The 20,289-nt window shown below is 43.4% G+C and overlaps 1 protein-coding gene across 2 annotated transcripts in view; it reads right to left on the reverse strand.

Moving 5' to 3' along the window:
* Positions 1 to 20,289, reverse strand: part of SPTLC1 (serine palmitoyltransferase long chain base subunit 1) — a 58,738-nt gene that overhangs the window by 13,988 nt on the left and 24,461 nt on the right. For both annotated transcript variants that reach the window (XM_056126810.1, XM_056126809.1), the window contains exons 7-9: positions 11,683 to 11,812; positions 7,426 to 7,515; positions 4,935 to 5,042 (exon numbers count right to left, since the gene is read on the reverse strand). In XM_056126810.1, coding sequence (XP_055982785.1) covers positions 4,935 to 5,042; positions 7,426 to 7,515; positions 11,683 to 11,812 — 328 coding nt within the window. The remainder of the gene's footprint in view (positions 1 to 4,934; positions 5,043 to 7,425; positions 7,516 to 11,682; positions 11,813 to 20,289) is intronic.

Consider the following 20,289-nt stretch of genomic DNA (forward strand, 5'->3'; position numbering starts at 1 on the left):
TAGGGACATGGGACGGGCCTACAAAGATTCACTCTCAGCACAGCAGCAAACACATGGGAAGAAGCAAAGAAGCCCACCTAGCTGAGTCAGTGAAAGGAACATAGTTTGTATCTGCCTGACGTTGTGTCTAGTCCACCACCCCGGACTCCACCCATTTACAATCCGAGTTCTGTAATTTAAAGCCAAGGGCTTCTTATTTACCACAGAGGAATCCTCTTTTGTGACTGTCTCCACTACAGAGGAACGAGATCATCTGGTACCAATCCTTTCCCTCTGGTTTCCTTTCTTGACTTGATCATCCTCCAGTTGTATCTACACTGCAGAGAACTGCATAAGTTTCATCTTTTCTTCTTTTTTGACCATTTTTATTGAGGTACCAGCATTTATTACACTGTCAATCACACTTGCATTTGTACATCATTTCCATTACCAGAGTTACTTTTCCTCCATCACTGTCCTAAATCCCCTCCCTGCACCCCACCCCCAAACACAAACACTCCCAGGTAAATTCAGTTCTACAGATAACACCTCCAGCTCGTGACTTGTGCCATTCATATCGTATTCCTTTACTATGTTTCTCTTTTATCCTTCACAAGGAGAGAGCACTCACTTTTTTTCCCATTTAATTTTTCCCCCTTAAATTTCCTCTTGTGACGCCTACACACAAGAGATAACTAAAGCTAAACTGAAATTTCACAAAATTGTAAGTCAATGATAAGCTGAAAAAGAAATTTTACCTTTCTCTTTTAGTAGGTATAAAAAGTTTTAAAATAGTGCAAACATATCTATAATACTAAATACTAAAGGCCCTCCCGTTGATCGTCGATTTGCTCGAGCGGGCCCAGTAACGTCTCCATTGGAGACTTTGTTGTTACTGTGTCTGGCATATCGAATACTCTCGGTAGCTTGACAGGCTCTCCGAGAGGGGCGGAGGAATCGAACTCGGGTCGGCCATGTTGGCCGCTTGTAAGGCGAACGCCCTACCCGCTGTGCTATCGCTCCAGCCCTGCTATCGCTCCAGCCCATCTATAATACATTTCAAAATTAACATGAAACAGATAATCCCACAAATACACAAATTAGTAAGAGTGAGGAGAAAAGAATTAAGAAAAATTTAAGGAAATAGACCTGTAAAAGTATAAAAATGCTTTTATCCTAAAATAGAATATAGGCTTTATGTTAGAAAATACTACATGAAAGATAGTATTAAGTAACAGATTGGAAAAAAAACTCTATAGATGAAAAAAAAAATCTCCTGAATAGACAGAACATTCAATATAAATGAAATATTAATTCATTACTGAACAAGTCTGAAATTCTCTAGCAAGCTAGGAATGAACGCTTTACCTAATCTAGTGGTGACATCCATAAGCAACACGAGTGATGCTATGATCAGTGGCAAAGTGCTGAGAACTATGTTCTTTTTTAAAAAGGTCCCTCAGTATTTCCTTTTTTTTTTTAATTGAAGATAACGCTGTGAGATGGAGCATTACAAAATTGTGCATGATTGCATTTCATATTCCAACATCCATTCCTCCACCGGTGCAATTTCCCAGCACTAGTGTCCCAGTTTCCCTCCCACCTCCACCCCAGCTGCCTCTAGGACAGGCACTTCTCTTCTCTCTTTCTCTTTCCCTCCTCTCTCTTATTTTGGGCATTTTCCAGCATGTCTTGCAAAACTGGCTCTAAGAACCTGCATTCTCCGAGCTGTCGCCTGCCTGGGGCTCGGCATCACTCCATCTGAATGATAGTCTAGCTGGATAGAGAATTCTTGGTGAGGTGTTCTTTTACTCTGTCCCCCCATTCTCTTCTGGCTCACAGAGTCGCATGTAATAGATCTGCTGTATATCTTAAAGGCTTCCTTTTGCATAAAGTTTTTTTTTTTTGGTATTGCTGCTTTAAGTACTCTGCCTGTCTCAGGCTTGTGCCTTTTGGGTGATAATGTATCTGGGAGTTCTTCTATCGGGGTCTATTTTCACTGGGACCCTTTTGGCTTCTCGGATCTCAATGCCTACATTTCTCATCTCTAGGAAATTCTTAGTTATATTTTTTAAAATAGTGGTTCTTCATCAAACTTGCCTTTCTTATATTGTACTCTGGCTTCACCCCAGAGTTCTCTGTTCATTTCCTTCTAAATGTTTCCCCCATCTTGTGTTGTTTTCTGGAGGGTTCCTGCACCTCCTCTTGAAGCACCTGGATCTTTCACTTGGCTGCTCAGACCCTGACTGTACTTCTGATATCACCCACCATATTCTTCATTTCTGCCCTCATGCTTCTGCTTTGCTGACTACCTTTGCCCATCATTTCTTTGGGTTCATAAATCATCCTCACCATGGTGTCACGACGTCTTTCTGAGAGTTTACAGAGCTGATGGGCATTAGGCACTGCAGTGGTGCTGAGGGTGCAGTGACTCTGTATATCAATGACCATAAACAACGACACAATTGCAGCCATGTAAACCATAATCAAACAAATACAGAAACTAGAGAAAAGCATTCTAAACGTGAATTCAAAAAGTAATGATTATGGTGAAGGAACTTTGTTATGTAACGTTCATTCAATCATGAACAACCTGTAACTGTGTATCTCACTGGGAAGGAAGGAAGGGAGGGAGGATAGGTGATGATTAGAATCTGGATCTGACTCTCCATCCTGGCTTCTTTCATCATTTCAATCAGTCTTCCACCTATCTGGGGCTAAACTATGTGTCCTGGTAGAGTGAGGAGAGATCAGAATCTGTCTCTCTCTCTTTTTGGTTTTGGGGTCACACCTGGCAGTGCTCAGGGTTTACTCCTGGTTCTGTACTTGGGGTTCACTACTGGCAAGGAGTCAGGGCGTCATACGGGTGTAGAGAATTGAACCCGGGTCGGCATGTATGTGAGGTAAGCATCCTACTCACTATATCGTTGCTCTAGCCCCATACGCAAGAATCTGTGAAAATTCTCTAAGTAATCTACATGCCATTAAGTAGAAAACAAACTATAGTTAATGTGACTTGGGTGCTTACATTGAACATTCAGCTTGTATGTAATTAAAAGTTATAAAACGGGGGAAATATTGTTGTAATTTAGCTTTAGTCATGTTCTCACATTCTGAAATTGCTCAGTGCATTTAACTGCTGAATGGCATTTTGTCAGAGATGTGTGCTCATATTTAACTCTTCAAGATTTCCTTCTGCAGGGTTCACTCCTCAAGCCCATGACTTCCCTAAACACATACACTTATCTCACGGAACTGTCTGTTTCTCTGTTTGCCTATTTCCACTCTGAAGAAGTCTGTGATCTCTCTCAAGCATACTTTCGCCTTTCTTTCTCCTCACATCATTCTAAATAAATTTCAATGAAAACTTTGTTTCGCAAAAAAGAAAAAAATTAAAAATAAATCTTTCTGCTACTTTTCTCCAAGACTTTATGCACAGTGAGATGTAAACAACTAAGGTGATGTTTAATTTTTTTGGGGGGGGTGGGGGCTTATACCCAACAGTGCTCAGGGCTTATTCCTTGCTTTTGCACTAAGGCTTGGAAACCATAAAATGGTGCCACAGATCAAACTCTGGTCAGCTGCATGAAAGGCAAGCAATCCTATTTTTCTGGTCCTGATTTTATATTTTATAATTTCACTTTCTCTAGATCTCAAGACTGTGAAGCATGGAATTCGGAGAAAATCTTCCTTTGTCTGTGCCCCTAGGCATGGGTGCGCCCCTATTGTGGGGTGACACTGGCCCAACGGAAGGCCCAGGAGCATAAACCTTAAGCCCACGGCCAGCTGAGGATCCTTCCCTTCAGCCAAAGGAAAAACAACAACTCAATTCAGTCGTCTGGGCCTTGAGGGCCTTTGCCGAGTCTCCGCAGCAGCATTTCTGACTGCCTGTCTATGAATACATGTGCCAGGGGGTAAGAGTCTCCCCCCCACTCTGGGCTCACTGGACTCCTGAGAACACAGAATCTCCAGGACTATCCACGCCATCCTTTCTCAGCCATCAAGAACACTGCCCAGGAGCTACTCAGGAGACACTGACTGAAGAAGGGAATGTAAGATGAATTTAATTATGTCTAGGAAGAAGCACCGACAGGCAGGAAATTACCAGGTAAACAGAAAGCACTTTGACTTTACAAGTTCCCAGGGGAGACACCCAGAGTCCTGCCCGTGGAACTTGCCCAGCAGGATGGAACTGAGAGGGAGGAGTGGGAGGGTGGGTACCAGGAGAACCAGTTAATGTAACTGGTCCTTTAAAATCTTGCCCACTGAAAATGCATCCAGTGAAGACAGGTAATAGGACGGCCAGATTGGACAGCAGCAGATAAAAGGGAAATCCCAGCCAGACGGCGGGACAGCAGGGTCGCCCCTCCCCCTGGACATAATCAGAGACAAAAAGCTGAGGGGACAGGGCATGGCTGGGGACAGTCCCAGGGAAGGCCAGAGACAGGTCACAGGGTAGCAATCCCAGCAAGGTGGATGACAGAGAGGGCTCCAGCTGCAGACCGCAGGTCAGAACGTGTGCACTGGACAGCATGGCAAAGGGACAGACCCGAGCCATCATACACTGGAGACCAGCAGATCGTGAGAAACAGGACAAGTCTTATTTAATCTGGACCAGTCTTCAATAGACAGGACAACAGATGTCATACACAGGTATGAGGAGAGGCCTGGACAATGAGGGTGCCCCAAACTCACCTACTGAGCTGCACAATAAACTTCTGGTTTTAGGGGTCAGAGTGAGAGCACAATGGGTAGGGCATTTACCTTATGCAGCTGACCTGGCTTCAATCCCCAGCATCCCTTACGGCCCCCCAAGCACTGCCAGGAGTAATTCCTGAGCACAGAGCCAGGAGTAACCTCTGAGCACCACTGGATGTGACCCAAAAAAGAAAAAAACAAAAACAAAAAACACCTTTTGGTTTTGTCAGCAAATTTTTCATATGAACAGAACTTACATTGATACCAAAGTGTTCTGTGACACCACGGCCGTGCTCTCCCAGGACTCCAAACGAAAGGCTTTCCTCCAGGAAGATCCTTGCTTTGTACTTGTACTTTAACTTAACCTAAGATTCAAGGAAAACAACTTTAACACATGAATAGTCAAGCAAATATAGAACAAATTGGGAAGAACAAATTGAAAATAAGCAAGAGGCATGTACAGCTCCCTACCGGGGGAACCTGTATTTGCCATGCTTGCTGAAGCTTGTGTGACCCTGATGCCAACACTGGGCCCTGTGCGCAGAGCAGTGAAAACACAGGGTCGCAACAAGCTGAGTCTCCGCCTGCTGCTTCAGTCCGCGCCGAACACACTCGAGCTTGTCCCTGGTCTATGTACCACCAGGCCTGCCACATTTGGCGCTTTGTCAGTGATTTACTGTTGAAAACATCCTTAAGCACAATGAGGAAGTGTTGTCTAGGGTTCCTGAGTGCAAGGCTCTGATACATCTTTCAGAGAAAACAACATGTTTTCAGAAAAGCTGTTCGGGCACAAGGGGCAATCGACAGTGTATCTGAAATAAGGAATCTCTGAATATGAAACAAAGCTGATGAAAATGCTGCGTCTGGGCCTGCCTCTGTTTTCCCTTATCAGGACTTTGCTGCGCCAAGGTTAGAGAATGTGAGCATATGGGGCCTGGATGAAACAGACCTGCCATGAATAAGGAACACCAACGGCATGCCTGTGTCCCCACAGATACCCCACTCACCAGAGGAGGGACCGCAATGTTGACTGCACCTATACGGGGGCCACACACCAGCTTGCGGTGCTGCCCCAGGGCGGGGCGGGGGCTGGGCCACCAGGGCCACACACAGCGCTCACGCTGGGAAGGGAATGCAGGGCCTCCACATGACGGGCATATGTGCCGGCACTGGGCGCCATATGCCCAGCCCCACACGTCAGATTTAAGAAGAAATGTTGCAGAACACTGTGACCGTAGACATGTAATCTGCTAGACACTAGTCTGCCTCTACTCAGAAGCTCCTGGAAAACAGACATATTCTTCCTTCATAGACACTTCAAACAAACAAACAAACAAAAGAGGCCACTTGCTAGCAGGAGTAGTTGTAGAAGACGGGTCTCTACACAGATGGGGACGGCCGGGAATGGTTATCTGGAAATAATGTAAGTGAGGAGAAAATGCCCACCCCAGTAGCCCAGAGGCATGAGCACCATGCCCTTCTGAGATGTGCAGTTCAGAGGGAGATGTGTACTCTCAGCCCTCCCTCTGGAAGAGCTGTGTTCTCATTTGAACAGATCTTTCTCTCCCCTGACATTTCTCTAATTTAAATAAGGCTATTTTATTTCATAACAAAAAGGGGCGGAGGAAGGGGTGGCTGGCACATCCAGCTGTGTTTGGGCCTGAGGCCACTCCCTTAAGAGCTTGGCCTGACAAAGCTCCTTGGGGGCTGCAAGGGTCACACCTGTCCTTACAGACAGAAAGTAGACTGGTGGGTGCCAGGGGCTAGGGGAGGGAAAATGGAGCATGACTGCTTACTGGGTGTGGGATCTTCTTCGGGAGTAACAAGTTCTCAGAAGAGGAGAGCAGATAGCTGCACAATTCCATAAATATACTAAATGATACTGAACTGTACATTTTAAAGGGACTAGTTCCATAATATGTGAATTTCATCTCCAAACACAACATTTCAATCATTACGATTTCTAAAAATCTGTATATTCCTTTCCCTCAGTGTTATACAAAATATATCCGTATATAGTGAAATTCTACAGAAGGCAAAAACAATACAGCAACAGAAAGTAGATGGAAGGTGGCCCAGCCAGGATTGGGGAACAGACCCCGAAGACCCTGAGGAAACTTTCTGGAGGGAAATATTCTCTATTTTGACAGTATTTTGACAGTGGTGATGGTGATAAGAGTATACATATCTGTTAAAATTGAGCAAACTTCACACTCACACTCAAAATATTTACCTTATGTCAATGACAACCTAATTAAAATTTGTCTATTTACTTGTAATATAAGCAATAACTCACACTGCAGATATTCACACAGGAAAGTGCTCTACTGCTGATGTACATGCCTGGTCCTGTAAAAGCTGGTTTTACAAAGCTGAGTCGTATGTGGGCTGGAGCAACGATACAGTAGGGTAGGGCACTGGCCTTGACACTGTTCAGTCAGGTTCTATCCCTGGACCCCCTTTTGGTCTCCTGAACACCACCAGGAATCATTTCTGAGTAGAGCCAGAAATAGTCCCTGAGCACTGCGGGGTGTGGCTCCAAGACAAAAGTCTTGATTACTCCTAAGAGTCATCTGTAAGGCCACCATTTGCACTTAATGTTACTTTGCTTCCCTGGTAAGATCAGAATGTGCCCGTGATACCTACTATGAAAGCAATCCAGACATTATACATTTAAAGGTGGTCACAAGAAGGCATTATTGCCAAATGGCCCCCAAAAGCTCAAAGAATGAAGAAAAGACTGCTCACCAGTTCTGGAAGAGGACAAACCATTCCAGTATTCATGTACAGCCCTTCTACTACAATGAAACGTCGAGTCACACGAGCCTTGCGAGGATTCTTGAAAAGACAGAAAAAAAAAATCCATTAGTTTATATTTTGATTAACTCCACATGCGCGACCTACACCTTGGCACTGCCACCAGGCAGAGGTAAGCAACAAGGAGTCCAAATGGCCTGACAAGCCATGGTTTGGCAGACTGCACCGAGATGAATAGTGTACTCTCCTACATGTGATGTTCACAGGAACAACCAGGCAAGCCCATACACAGTTCTGGTGCTCTGAGGATGCTTTACATGGTGACAGGCATCAGGATAGCCAGGTGATAGGGCACAGTCACTGGATAAACAGGTTTACTCAGGGTTTACTGGGCAGGATTTGTGCCTGTAAATATGATTCCACATGAGAGAACCATGGTGAGGCTCACAGCCACCATCATCATAGAGATGAAGTGGAGACAGCAGATGGAGTTCTAAAGGACACAACAAGAATGGGAGAACACTGAGGGCAAAGCTGAGGAAAGGGGGAGTGGAAGTTTCCGTCTACTGACTCTCCACTGGTAGTGTCAAAATTTTCTGCAGTGGAAGTTTAAAAAGTCCTGCTCTTTCCCTCATTAGCATGAAACCAGATGAAACACCTTCTCTTAGTGTTATAAATGAATGGAACAAGCAACACTTGACCATGATCCAAGGTGGTAGAGGACCATCGTCCTTCAAATACAACTGTATTGTTTGACACAGACAGGTGATAAATGTACCTCTGGATGCTTAGGGTGTGCTACTTTGGAATTACTAAAGTCAGCAGATGGAATGGCTTCTTGCCTCTATGCTGCTGCCTTCTGGAGAGATAGGTTTGAGTACCCGAGACAATGGAAAGAAAGATAGTACAATGGAGAAGGCTCTTGCCTTGTATGTAGCTGAATTGGGTTCAATTGCTGAGACTCATCAACAGGAGTAAACACTGAGTATAGAGCTAGGAGTAAACCCTGAGCACAGCTGGATATGGCTCAAACACCAGAAGGAAAAAAAATTACAAAGTCAAGTAGTGAGCTGAACGGTAAAGGGGTCTTTAAAACCCCCAGTATCACACTCAGAAAAAGAAGTCTGCTGAAACACACACAAGTCACCCTGTCACTGATCACAAACCTGCACATGTTAGGGGCTAGCTGCACATCAGCTGATGGGGAGGGAAGGGCATGAGAGAGAATGGGTGGCAGCCTTCCTCTCCTGACTCTTCAACAATGAACGCAGGAATTTTGAGAAATGGACAAACACAAAGAAGAATGTAACAAATTAGCTTGTCATTTGGTATCCTTTAACTTATAAAAATCTGTTATTATAAATACTACTCTATTTGTAATAGTATTCGAATCAGGCTTTTGTCCCAATAGTTTTAAGACCTGCGCTTTAAAAACATGAAGTGATGGGCTGAAGCGATAGCACAGCGGATAGGGTGTTTGCCTTGCACGCAGCCGACCCGGGTTCGATTCCCAGCATCCCATATGGTCCCCCGAGCACCACCAGGAGTAATTCCTGAGTGCATGAGCCAGGAATAACCCCTGCGCCGGGTGTGACCCAAAAAGCAAACAAAAAACAAAACAAAAAAACAAAAACAAAAACAAAAAAAACCATGAAGTGAGTCTTTCCATATGAGTCTTATTTAAGGTAAAGGTAAAGGTAAAGGCCCTCCCGTTGATCGTCGATTTGCTCGAGCGGGCCCAGTAACGTCTCCATTGGAGACTTTGTTGTTACTGTGTTTGGCATATCGAATACTCTCGGTAGCTTGTCGGGCTCTCCGAGAGGGGCGGAGGAATCGAACTCGGGTCGGCCATGTTGGCCGCTTGTAAGGCCAACGCCCTACCCGCTGTGATTATTATGAAGTTCTAAAATTCTAGCTTGTGGGTTCTGTTAGGTTTAGATTGTGAATTTTGTGTATTTTTTTGTTCTGCTTCATCATGGTACTTTCTTGAATCTTTGGGAAATTTCTGAGAATTAAAAATTTTTTTTTTAAATGCAGCCCAGATAGAAATGGTCTGAATATTTAGGAATATAAAGGCCCAGAGTACAGCGGGTAGGGTGTTTGCCTTGCACATGGCCAACCTGGGTTCGATTCCTCTGCCTTTCTCAGAAAGCCTGGTAAGCTACCGAGAGTATCCTGCCCGCAGAGCAGAGCCTGGCAAGTTCCCATGGCATATTTGATACGCCAAAGAAGTCGCACAAGGGAGAAGTTACTGGTGCCTGCTCGAGCAAACTGATAAACAACAGGACAGGGCTACAGTGCATAAAGGCCCACAGAAGGTTGTGTTACTAACCTCTGGTTACAGCTCCGGGGCTTCCTTGGGATTTAAAAGGCCCTTTTCTCATCACATCTGTGTTTGCATGACTATTATTATTAAAAGTGGTTCTTAACTGGGCAGTTAAAAACTCTTTATGCGGGGTTGGAGCGATCCTACTGTGAGTAGAGCATTTGATGGCTGACCTGGGTTTGATCCCTAGAGTCGCAGATGGTCCCATGAGCACGCCAGGAGTGATTCCTGAGTGCAGAGCCAGGAGTAATCCCTGTGCATTGCCAGGTGTAACCCAAAAAGCGAAGGGAAAAAACCCTCTTTAAGTAATTCCTCTAATTATTTGTAAGGCCAGACCATATTTTACATTATCATAGTTATCTGCTTTGTTTCCATATCATATTTATTTGTGTTTCTGCTCAGACTGAACAGACTGAAGGAAAAGGGAAGAAGAAACGCCTATGAACTACAATGCCTGGGAAATGGGCAAACTTGGATCGAAATCTGAACTAAATTACAATTTTAATATGCTTTCAAGGAAAAGAGAAATATCCAAGTAGAAAATATTAAAAATTTTAACATTTAAGTGAAAATGAAATTGAAAAAGGATGATTTCTGAAAACCAAAATGTTAAAATTATTTGTGAAGCCTACTCCTGGCAGGAAAATGTAGAATTAACTAGTATAACAAAAAGTATAAAAAGTGTCATATATTAAATTAATTTTATTTCTTGTTCTTACATAAAAATTTCCTGGATCATAATCTTACAATAACATACATATATGAAACTTGAATCTACCCTTTTCCAAACCGTACAATACGAACTTGGCAAGATAAGTTCTAGAGTCCACTGGCCTCCTGCCAATGCACTGTGTCCCAAATTCACTGCATTCCATTATGGAAAGAGAGGAATCTAGAGTAAGAAATTCCTCAGTGGTATGGTCTCAATTTTGAGTTTTCTTACAGGTCTTCCTAAGTTGTGTAAGCATGAAAATTGGCCTATGCATGTCCAGCATCGAACAGTGTACGCACCAATTCACCACAGGAACATGCACATTCACTCAGTGCTGCATGCAGCCTGCCACCTACAGAGAACGGCAGAATTCTAAAGGAGAAAGAAAATTTCTGGAAAGGCAGAAACAGATACACCAGGGATGAGATAAGCATTTTCCTGGGATGAGCTGCCTGGGGAAAGTCCACTTGGAAGAGGTACCTAAAAGAAGGGACAACGTGACAAGGTGTCCTGCCCTCCTACACACCCTTCCCACCATGCGCTCAGGGGCAAAGAGAGCACCCTCAGAGCGCTTCGGACAGCTCCTTCCCGAACACGGGGCTAGTCCCCCCCCACCCCCCCCAGCACGAGGCCCACAGCCCCAGGAGCTGGGTAGTGCCCAAGAAAGCAGACAGATGGGAGCAGGCTGAACGGAAATCGTGCTACGAGCAGTCTTGGCCCACTGGTAGCAGCTGCTCAGAACTCTGAGATGAAGGCAGGGGTGGGGTCAACAGCCTCACTTTGTTCAAAGATTCATAAATTTGAGTCTGCAGTCATTGTTTCCGCTAGCTGATGGACACATGATTTATTCTGCTACAAATAAGCCTACTCTGAACTCACTAGACGCATCTTGTTAAAACCTAATGAGATGAGGTCCATTTCTGTCAAAGATACATCGCTCCACCTCAAAGCACATGCATTTTCTCTCTTCTAGAATGCTGCCTGGATTACCCTCCCCTAAATCTGCCACATATAATTATGACAACGAGGGGGCAATTACAATCAGTCTTGGCCCTCCAACAAGAAGTATATTTAATAAGCAGTAACGCCCTGACTTAATATCCAAATGTGATCCACAGGCAAGTTTTCATGACAAATTACCATTTCATATATAATTTAGCTGGTTACAAAGTACAAAAGAACTGTGTAATTTTCTTCAAAAGAATCATACCTTTTGATCTTCGATCTCTTGTTCTTTTAGTAGTCGCTCCAGGTCAGCCATATCATTATGCTTAAATAACTTAATGTCACTCCGAGATGCCTGTAATCCTTTCTGAATGGCAAAGCAGGCAGCTCTATCCCTGCAGGAAGAAAGAATCATCAAAGTGGGGTTTCAGCGGCCTCATCAACTTTCTCAGACAAGAAACACTTGCTTTTCTGAAAGGAAGTTTTTCTCACCCAATAACCATTTTTTAACATAAACAAGACAAATATTCTTGAGCATTTATACATCATGCTTGTACTTCTCTGAGTCTACTTCACAGAATTATAGTATTAATTCTGTTGCAGGAGGCTCATTTCTGCCACATTCTACCATCTAGGAAATCAGCATGCACCTTACTGAGGAGGTAGATCACTGGCTCACTCACCATGGCTTCTCTTCCAGAAATCATGAAACACTGGTGCATCTCAGTGTCAGAGTTGAACAGGACAGTGATTCTACATGACTCAGGGGAAAACTCAGGGTCCTAGATATTAGATTTCCGTAAACTCTTCTAATCTGGGTTAACCAGAGGAAAATCTTTTTAAAATTAAGTTAGATCACTTGATAGTACATTTTGCTTCTAGGATGATGAAGCTGACCTTCTTGCTACTTCTCGCTAGGTACAACTTAAAACCCTGTCACGGACAAAGAGATAAATCCCAAAGACCTGAAAAGGTGGAAAGAAAAGGGAGCCTACCTAGGGACCTAGATATGACATGGTTCCTTAGATTTTTTTAAGCAACTCTTGCTACTGCAGTTTATAATTCTTCAACACAGGGCTTCATGCATACATTCTGACACCACACCCGTCTCCTCCTACCACTGTCTTTGGTAACCAATCGACCCCCCCCCCCCCCCCCCCCCCCCCCGGCTCCAATTTCTCACTGCCCTGGTAAGCTCCATTCTGTACAGCAGTCCTTAGATTTCTGTAGCTTTCGGCCATTTGTTGTTTTCTTTCTATGGGTTTATATCCCACATATGAGACATCATTCTGTGCCCGTCCCACTCCTCTGGCTGCTTCCACTCAGCAGGACCCATAGCCCCACCCGTATCAACATGGTCTCCTAGCACCATCCACATGGTGGCTAGCTGCATGACTCTATCTTCTTATAACCACCCAATATTTCATTATGTGCATGTAACGTAGTTTCTTTACCCAATTTTTTTCAACACTGGGTTGTTCCCAGATTTTAGCTACTGTGAATAGCACTGCAATGAAGATAGGAGTTGCTCCTTTCTAAGTAGAGGTTCAGGCCCTTCAGCAGAGTTTTTGGACCCCTGGAGAAGAAGATGCCCTGCATTGGAACTGCTGATCACATGGACACTCTACTCCTGGCCTTTAAGGAGTGTCCCATATTGTTTTCTTAAGGGCTGTACCAGCTGATATTCCCACCAGCAGTGACCAAGGGTCCTGAGTACCTTTCCCTGTACCCACACCTGCTCTCTCTGTGATGTGTGCCAGTCGCTTTGGTGGACAGTGGGAGCTCACTGTGGCTTTGATTGGCATTTTCACATGATCAGTGACGCACAGTATTTTTCATCTACATTCTGGATCTCCAGATATTCTACAACACTTTCATAAAAAAATCAGTCTTGTGTCAGATGAGTGGTGGGCAATATATTCTTTTCTGGTCTTTTTATTCTGGCCATCATTTCTTTTGTGGTGCAGCTTCTTAATTTGATGCAATGCCATTTGTTTATCTTTGCTTCTGCTTGCATGGCCAACAGCACTGAACCATTGATTTAATGTCACAAAGAGTTCCTGGGATTTTCTCAAGAACTGCTGAAACTGGCAAATTGCAAATGCCAATGGGCACAGACAGAAAGCTTTAACAAAGTCTTCTTTCCAAGGAAGGGGCATTCCAGCAAATGTCAGAGCTCTATGTAGCCAAGCTCCAGAAAAAAGCAAACTATCTTATCCCCTGCCCTCCAATCAGCAAAGGCTGAAGGGAGACCCAGACTCTAACCACTGAGAGGTGGCAACAAGGCACCTGAGCTGAACTTCCCTCCCTGCTGGATGATGGTCAGTGAGTGGCACCTGCTGGGTTGTCAATGTGTTCTTGAGGTTTGAGTTTGGGCTGAGTCGCGGAGACTCAGTAAAGAGGAAGATTCCACCGACATCCAGAGGAAATGAAAATATCAGCTGACCCACCCATCCCTGTGTCATGAGGACCCTGGACTTGGACCTCTTCATCTGCAGGACAGAGAAGAGGCTCAGCATCCATCTCTGTGGGTAGAGAAAGTGCATGAAAGCAGAAGTTTCAAGTGATGTTTGGAGTAAAACAGCATAATATGAAGATGTACAAGATTCAACCAGACTTTCATGGTCCTACCAAAAGCCAGAAAATATGGAAGACATGAAATGAAAAATTAAAGAAAATAATGAACAGATGCCACTGCGAGCTCGAGAGTAGCCTGATAATTACTCTAGTCAATATATAAAAAATAATTCCAAAGAGCAATTCTGAATAGGCTTGAAACAATGAAAAACAAAGAGCAAAAAATCCTAAAACTCCCAAACAGAAAGCCTCAGCAAAGAAACAAGAAATTCCTTCAGAGATTCTAAATAACAACAATACTAAAAGATCTTAATGGTGAACTGTGAGCTGGGGAGCGAACAATGGGGCTTGCACCACTGCCTCCAGCTGAGCCTGATTCCTAGCACAGCACTCTCCTCACTCCCCCAGGGCCATCAGAGCTGGGAGTAGTCTAGATCTAAAGTCTTTACAAAGGGTCGCTGGGTCCCAGAAGCACTGCCTGATCAGCACAATGGCCTAAGCATAAGCAGAGAAGAATCAGCAGAGAGAGGAAAGAGCAGAGCCCCAGGGACCTGCAGAACTACAGTAGAAGACTTAACATCTGGACCAATTAAGTTCCACTCAGGGCTTAAAAAGCACCCAAAGAAACAGTGGAAAATATTCCAAATTTGACAAGAGCTAAACTATCAAGTTAGCAAAACTTGAGAAGAAAACCAAACAAATAAATGCCAATTACAGTCAGATTTCTGAAAATTAATAATGAAAGTAACCATAGAAAATGAGACCTCACGAAAGGGAAAAAGTAGTATGAGTGACAATAAGGTAAAGGTAAAGGTAAAGGCCCTCCTGTTGATCGTCGATTTTCTCGAGCGGGCCCAGTAACGTCTCCATTGGAGACTTTGTTGTTACTGTGTCTGGCATATCGAATACTCTCGGTAGCTTGCCGGGCTCTCCGAGAGGGGCGGAGGAATCGAACTCGGGTCGGCCATGTTGGCCGCTTGTAAGGCGAACGCCCTACCCGCTGTGCTATTGCTCCAGTCCAGTGACAATAATATTCCTTATTAGAAACACAGAAGTCAGAGAAAAGTATGATGATACACTGCAAGTTCCAAAAGACTATTAACTTACAATGCAAATGTCAAAAAGATAAAAAAGAATCCTACAATCAGCAGAAATATTCTTTAGGAATAAAGTGGAAATCACGAGACTGCCAGCTGAAGTCAGGAGAATCTGTCCTCAGATAAAGAAAATAAAAGAAAGCATCAGGAAGGAAGAATGAATACTTATGTAAAAAGTATAGACAATACCCTAGCTTTTCTTGCCTGAGTTTTCTAATTTTAAAGTGAAACACTTATTTAAAAGAATTATAAATGAGGAGTTGAAGAAAGTACAGAGGAGGGGGCTCTTGCCTTGCACATAGCCATCCTGGGTTCATTCCCAGAATCAAATATGGTTCCCTGAGTGCCACCAGGAGTGGTCCCTGTGTACAGAGCCAGGAGTAAGCTCTGAATATAGTTGGGTGCGGCTCGGCCCCACCTACCCAAAACAACAACAACAAGTTATAAATGAGAGTAAAGGAAAATGAAGGTTTTCACTTGAACTAGTAAAGTGATTTCAGAGTAGGCTGTGGTAACTTGTGCATATATAATTCAATATGCAGAACTGTCACTGTCACTGTCCTCCCCTTGTTCTTCGATTTGCTCAAGTGGCCCCAGTAACGTCTCCATTGTGAGACTTGTTACTGTGTTTGGCATATCGAATATGTCACGGGTAGCTTGCCAGGCTCTCCGAGAGGGGTGAAGGAATTGAGCCCGGGTCGCCCGGGTTGGCTGCATGCAAGGCAAACGCCCTACCTGCTATGCTATCGCCCCTGAACAAAAATCCTATACACCCAAAATATAAAGGCAAATAAAAAATGGAAATTAAAACACATCCAATTAACCCCAGAAAGTGAGAAAGAGAGCAAATAAAAAAATAAAACTGCAAATTTAAATTCAAACAAATCAACTAATAATTACATTAATGCAAAGGGCCAAAACACACAATTTAGAGAATGTCAGAGTGAATCATGACCCAAGTGCAGCCTGATTATAAGAAAGTAATTTCAAATATAATCACATGCGTAAATCAAATGCGTAAATATTAATACAAATGCAGTAAGTATACCAAGCAAACATCTGCAGGAAAGCAGGGGTACCTACATAATATAACCAATTGTAGACTTTGTAACCAAAATATGTATAAGAAAGACATGACATACTAAAATGGTCCATTACTCACAAAGCTTATCTTAAATTATTTACCAAATAACAGAACTAGGAAATAAGCAAAATCTGATGAAAGTGAAAGGAGGATGAGATTAATCACAATTACAGTTGGAGACTTCCCCAGCCCTCTCAACAATGCATACAACTACTAGACAGAGAGCATGGATATGGTAGAGCTAAATCCCACCACAACATAGCTGGATGTATGGAGCACTCTATTAACAACAGGGCATACAATTTTACTGACCAGAGAACAACTCCTAAGAGAGACCATATCACAGGCCATAAAACATAGCAACAAACGGGAACTCACCAACCAAAACTAACTCACACTTATCAATAATCCATGGGTCAAAGAGAATGTCTACAAGAAAATAAAAATTATAATAAATCAAAATAAAGACAGACAACAAAATTTGTGGGGCACAAATAGGGCAGTGCTGGATGGGAAAGTGAATGCATATATATATATATATATATTTTTTTTTTTTTTTTTTGCTTTTTGGGTCACACCTGGCGATGCACAGGGGTTACTCCTGGCGGTGCTCAGGGGACCATATGGGATGCTGGGAATCGAACATGGGTTGGCCGTGTGCAAGGCAAGCGCCCTACCCGCTGTGCTATTGCTCCAGCCCCAAAATGCATATATTTCAAGAGAGAAAAAAAGCCTGAAATCAATCACTGACATTCCTACCTCAAAAACCTAGAGAAAGAAAAGCACAATAAACCCACAATGAGCAGAAAGCAAGACATGACAAATCAACAGAACTGAAAATGAAAATACAGTGAACAAAAATTAATGAAACAAAGAGCTAATTTTTTTTTTTTGCTTTTTGGGTCACACCCAGCAATGCACAGGGGTTACTCCTGGCTTTGCACTCAGGAATTATTCCTCGCAGTGCTCAGGGGACCACATGGGATGCTGGGAATCGAGCCCAGATTGGCCACGTGCAAGGCAAATGCCCCACCTGCTGTGCTATCACTCCAGCCCCATAGAGCTAATTCTTAAAAAAGAAAAAAGATCAATAAACTAACTTGCTAACAAGACTGAGAGTACATATAAATTCACCAATCAGAATTCAAACCAGGCCTGAGTTTACATTGGGCCAGAGCGATGTCATAGCGGGTAGGGCGTTTGCCTTGCATGCATCTGACCTGGGTTCAATTCCTTCGCCCCTCTCGGAGAGCCCGGCAAGCTACCTAGAGTATTCTGCCCACACAGCAAAGCCTGGCAAGCTACCCATGACGTATTTGATATAACAAAAACAGTAACAAGTCTCACAATGGAGATGTTACTGGTGCCCGCTCAAGAAAATCGATGAACAACGGAGGACAGTGCTACAGTGCTGTAAACATAAAGAATACGCCATATATAAATCTGACAATTTAATTCCTTGAAAACACGAACTATTTCAAGTCACCCACTACAATGTAGATAACCTGAATAGCCTCACGGGTACTAAGAAAATTAAACTCATAAATAAATCTCCAGACCCATTTAGTTTTACCGAAGAGTTCTACTAAACATTTAGAAGTTAACAATCATTTTATACAACTCCTCGAGAGTAGTAAAGGAGGAAGTCTAGTACTAGACCAAGTACTAGACTGACTGATCAAAGCAACATCAAAGAATAAAGTACCAAAGAAGCAAACATCATTAGTCATTAGGAAAACATAAAACCGCAATGAGACAAACGCTATATGCCTTTCAGAATGAATAGATTAAAAAAAGAGAAGAAAATATAAGGAAGAAGAAACACAAAATAATTCCCTAAAAAAGTGCTAACCCCTAATGCTCCTCAATGCTTCTGAGTCTTGAGAAGCGGGATCCCTCCACAGCTCAGGCACAGGTGACAGTGGAGAGGAGACAACACAGTCCTGGGAAGGTGCTGTGGGTCTGTGGCTGATGGTGGCACATGGCCCCACAGGGGAGGCTGCCCTACTCTCTCCCAGGAATACTAACTCTATCATCAGACCCAAGTGCTGGACAGGTGACCACAGGGAGGGCATCCTGGACACACTTGAGCACAGCTCAGGAGGGGCCAACAGCATCAAAGCCCCCTCAATCTAAAATCCCTGAACTCCGAGGCACAGAAGTCTTGAGAAAAAAATCTTCTGTTCACAGAAACACTGTACGAACGTTCAAGACAGTCAACAGATAACAACACTGATATCCCTGGGGAAGAATGGATCAACAACTCCAGCGCATCATGCCAGGAAAGCACTCAACAGTCCAAGGGAGGAACTCTTCACAGAAAGGCGCCATCTGGATGCACGTGTGGAGAGTCCATGCTGAAGGACCAGTTTCTTCTCCAATGCTGAAAGTATAACCATATCTACAGAACTCTGGTGTGACAAACTAGGAAACGAAGAACAGTTTGCCTATGGCTGAGAGGTGTTGACTGATGTGACTCCAATCTTCTCAGTCATAACTGTATCTATCGGTGGCAGTATTAGTTGTGACTCTAGGTTAAATTTCTGTCAGATGCAGCTACTGAGGAGACTGGAAAAGAATATGGAGGATATCTGAATGATATCCCACAATGCATAGGAATGGATACATGTGCTGTTTACTGCAGATGAATTAACTGCAGTTACTTCATTAGAGAAGTGCATATTGATCTAAAAGACAAAAGCCTCAAATCATCACTAAGCTGAGAATTACCACTAGCAAGCACTGTCACAATTCACTAAAAGGAAGAAACAGGTCATTGGACATACCATCTCTGCCTAATAAAAACAACCTATCAGTGTACCAAGTGCTAGTTTTCACTTCAATGTTTCTACCGTCAATGAATTTCAGCAGAGCATTTAAAATTATGTAGGAGAGAATAAGAAGTTGTCTAAACAATCACCAGATACTGATCTTTAAAGGACACTAACTAGGTGTAATATTTGGAAGTTAATTTAAGCTGCATTTCCTAGCAATGTAATTTGATATTGTTCTTTGGTTCTCATTGCCAGGAAATGCAAACTAAATTCACTTCTACATATTACAGTGTCAAAAAGAACAGTTTTAAATTACTTATCCGACATAGGATGCATACAAGTTCACTTCTAATCACTTTCGTTACTGTAATGACTTTACAATGGGTTATTTGTATAAAAGTGATCATGATATAATATAGTTGCTTGTAACTATTCTTTTACCAAAACCCTAGGATTTCAATCATTGGCTTTCAAGTTTGTGATAAGAAGACTTATCTATCATTTGATTTCTAAATGATGTTCAAAAAACTATGAAAACATTCACTTTCATGGTCCCAGGAGAAACCATTACTACTCAGCCCAGGCCCTAAGTGCTGGAAGCCTGCCAGCAGGGGTTCTAGCCACAGGGAGAAGGCGCTGGACCACCCTGGCACCCAGAAAGGCCAGCTCAAGTCCACTCATCCAGGCCCACCTTTAGCTCCCACCTCCATCTCTGCTTTACTGCACTAGGATACAGATACAGAGCATTACTGAACGGCAAATGCTGCAGGGAGTTAGGGACTGTCCTAAACCTAAATGCAGTGAATGAGGACAGGGAGTCGGAAGTAAGACAACTCGAGGGTTGACTGTATGTACTGTGACGCATGAATGCATGCACGTGCTCATGTGCTAAGAAGCAGCCTGAGGAGCACTGACCGTGACAGGCAGTGTGAGAGTCTGGTGATCACAGGTCACTAAGCTAATAATCTCTAGTTGGAAGATTTTTTCCTGCATGAGCAGGGGTCTTGAGCAGAACTGAGAGGGTGAAGGATTCCCTGCAGAAGAGACACATGTGCAGATGAGCTGAATGAAGATGAGAAGAGGAACAAGCATGTGTAACAGCCTGGTGGTGGGAGGAACAGAGGTGTGTGGAAGGACAGCAGGATCACCTCAGGATAAGGCCATCACACAGAGCCTTGGTCTTTATTTCAGAATCAAGGATGTTCTTAATACTGTTTGAAATCTGCTATGTGCATTTAAATTTCTTTTTTGAGGGCATGGGGGAGGATGAGGCATCAAGCCCAAGGCCGGAAACATGTGAAGCATCTCAGCTACACCCTTGGACCCCGGATCTGCCTTTT

This window comes from Sorex fumeus, unplaced genomic scaffold, assembly GCF_029834395.1.
Source record: "Sorex fumeus unplaced genomic scaffold, SorFum_2.1 ptg000063l, whole genome shotgun sequence".
Lineage (NCBI taxonomy): Eukaryota > Metazoa > Chordata > Mammalia > Eulipotyphla > Soricidae > Sorex > Sorex fumeus.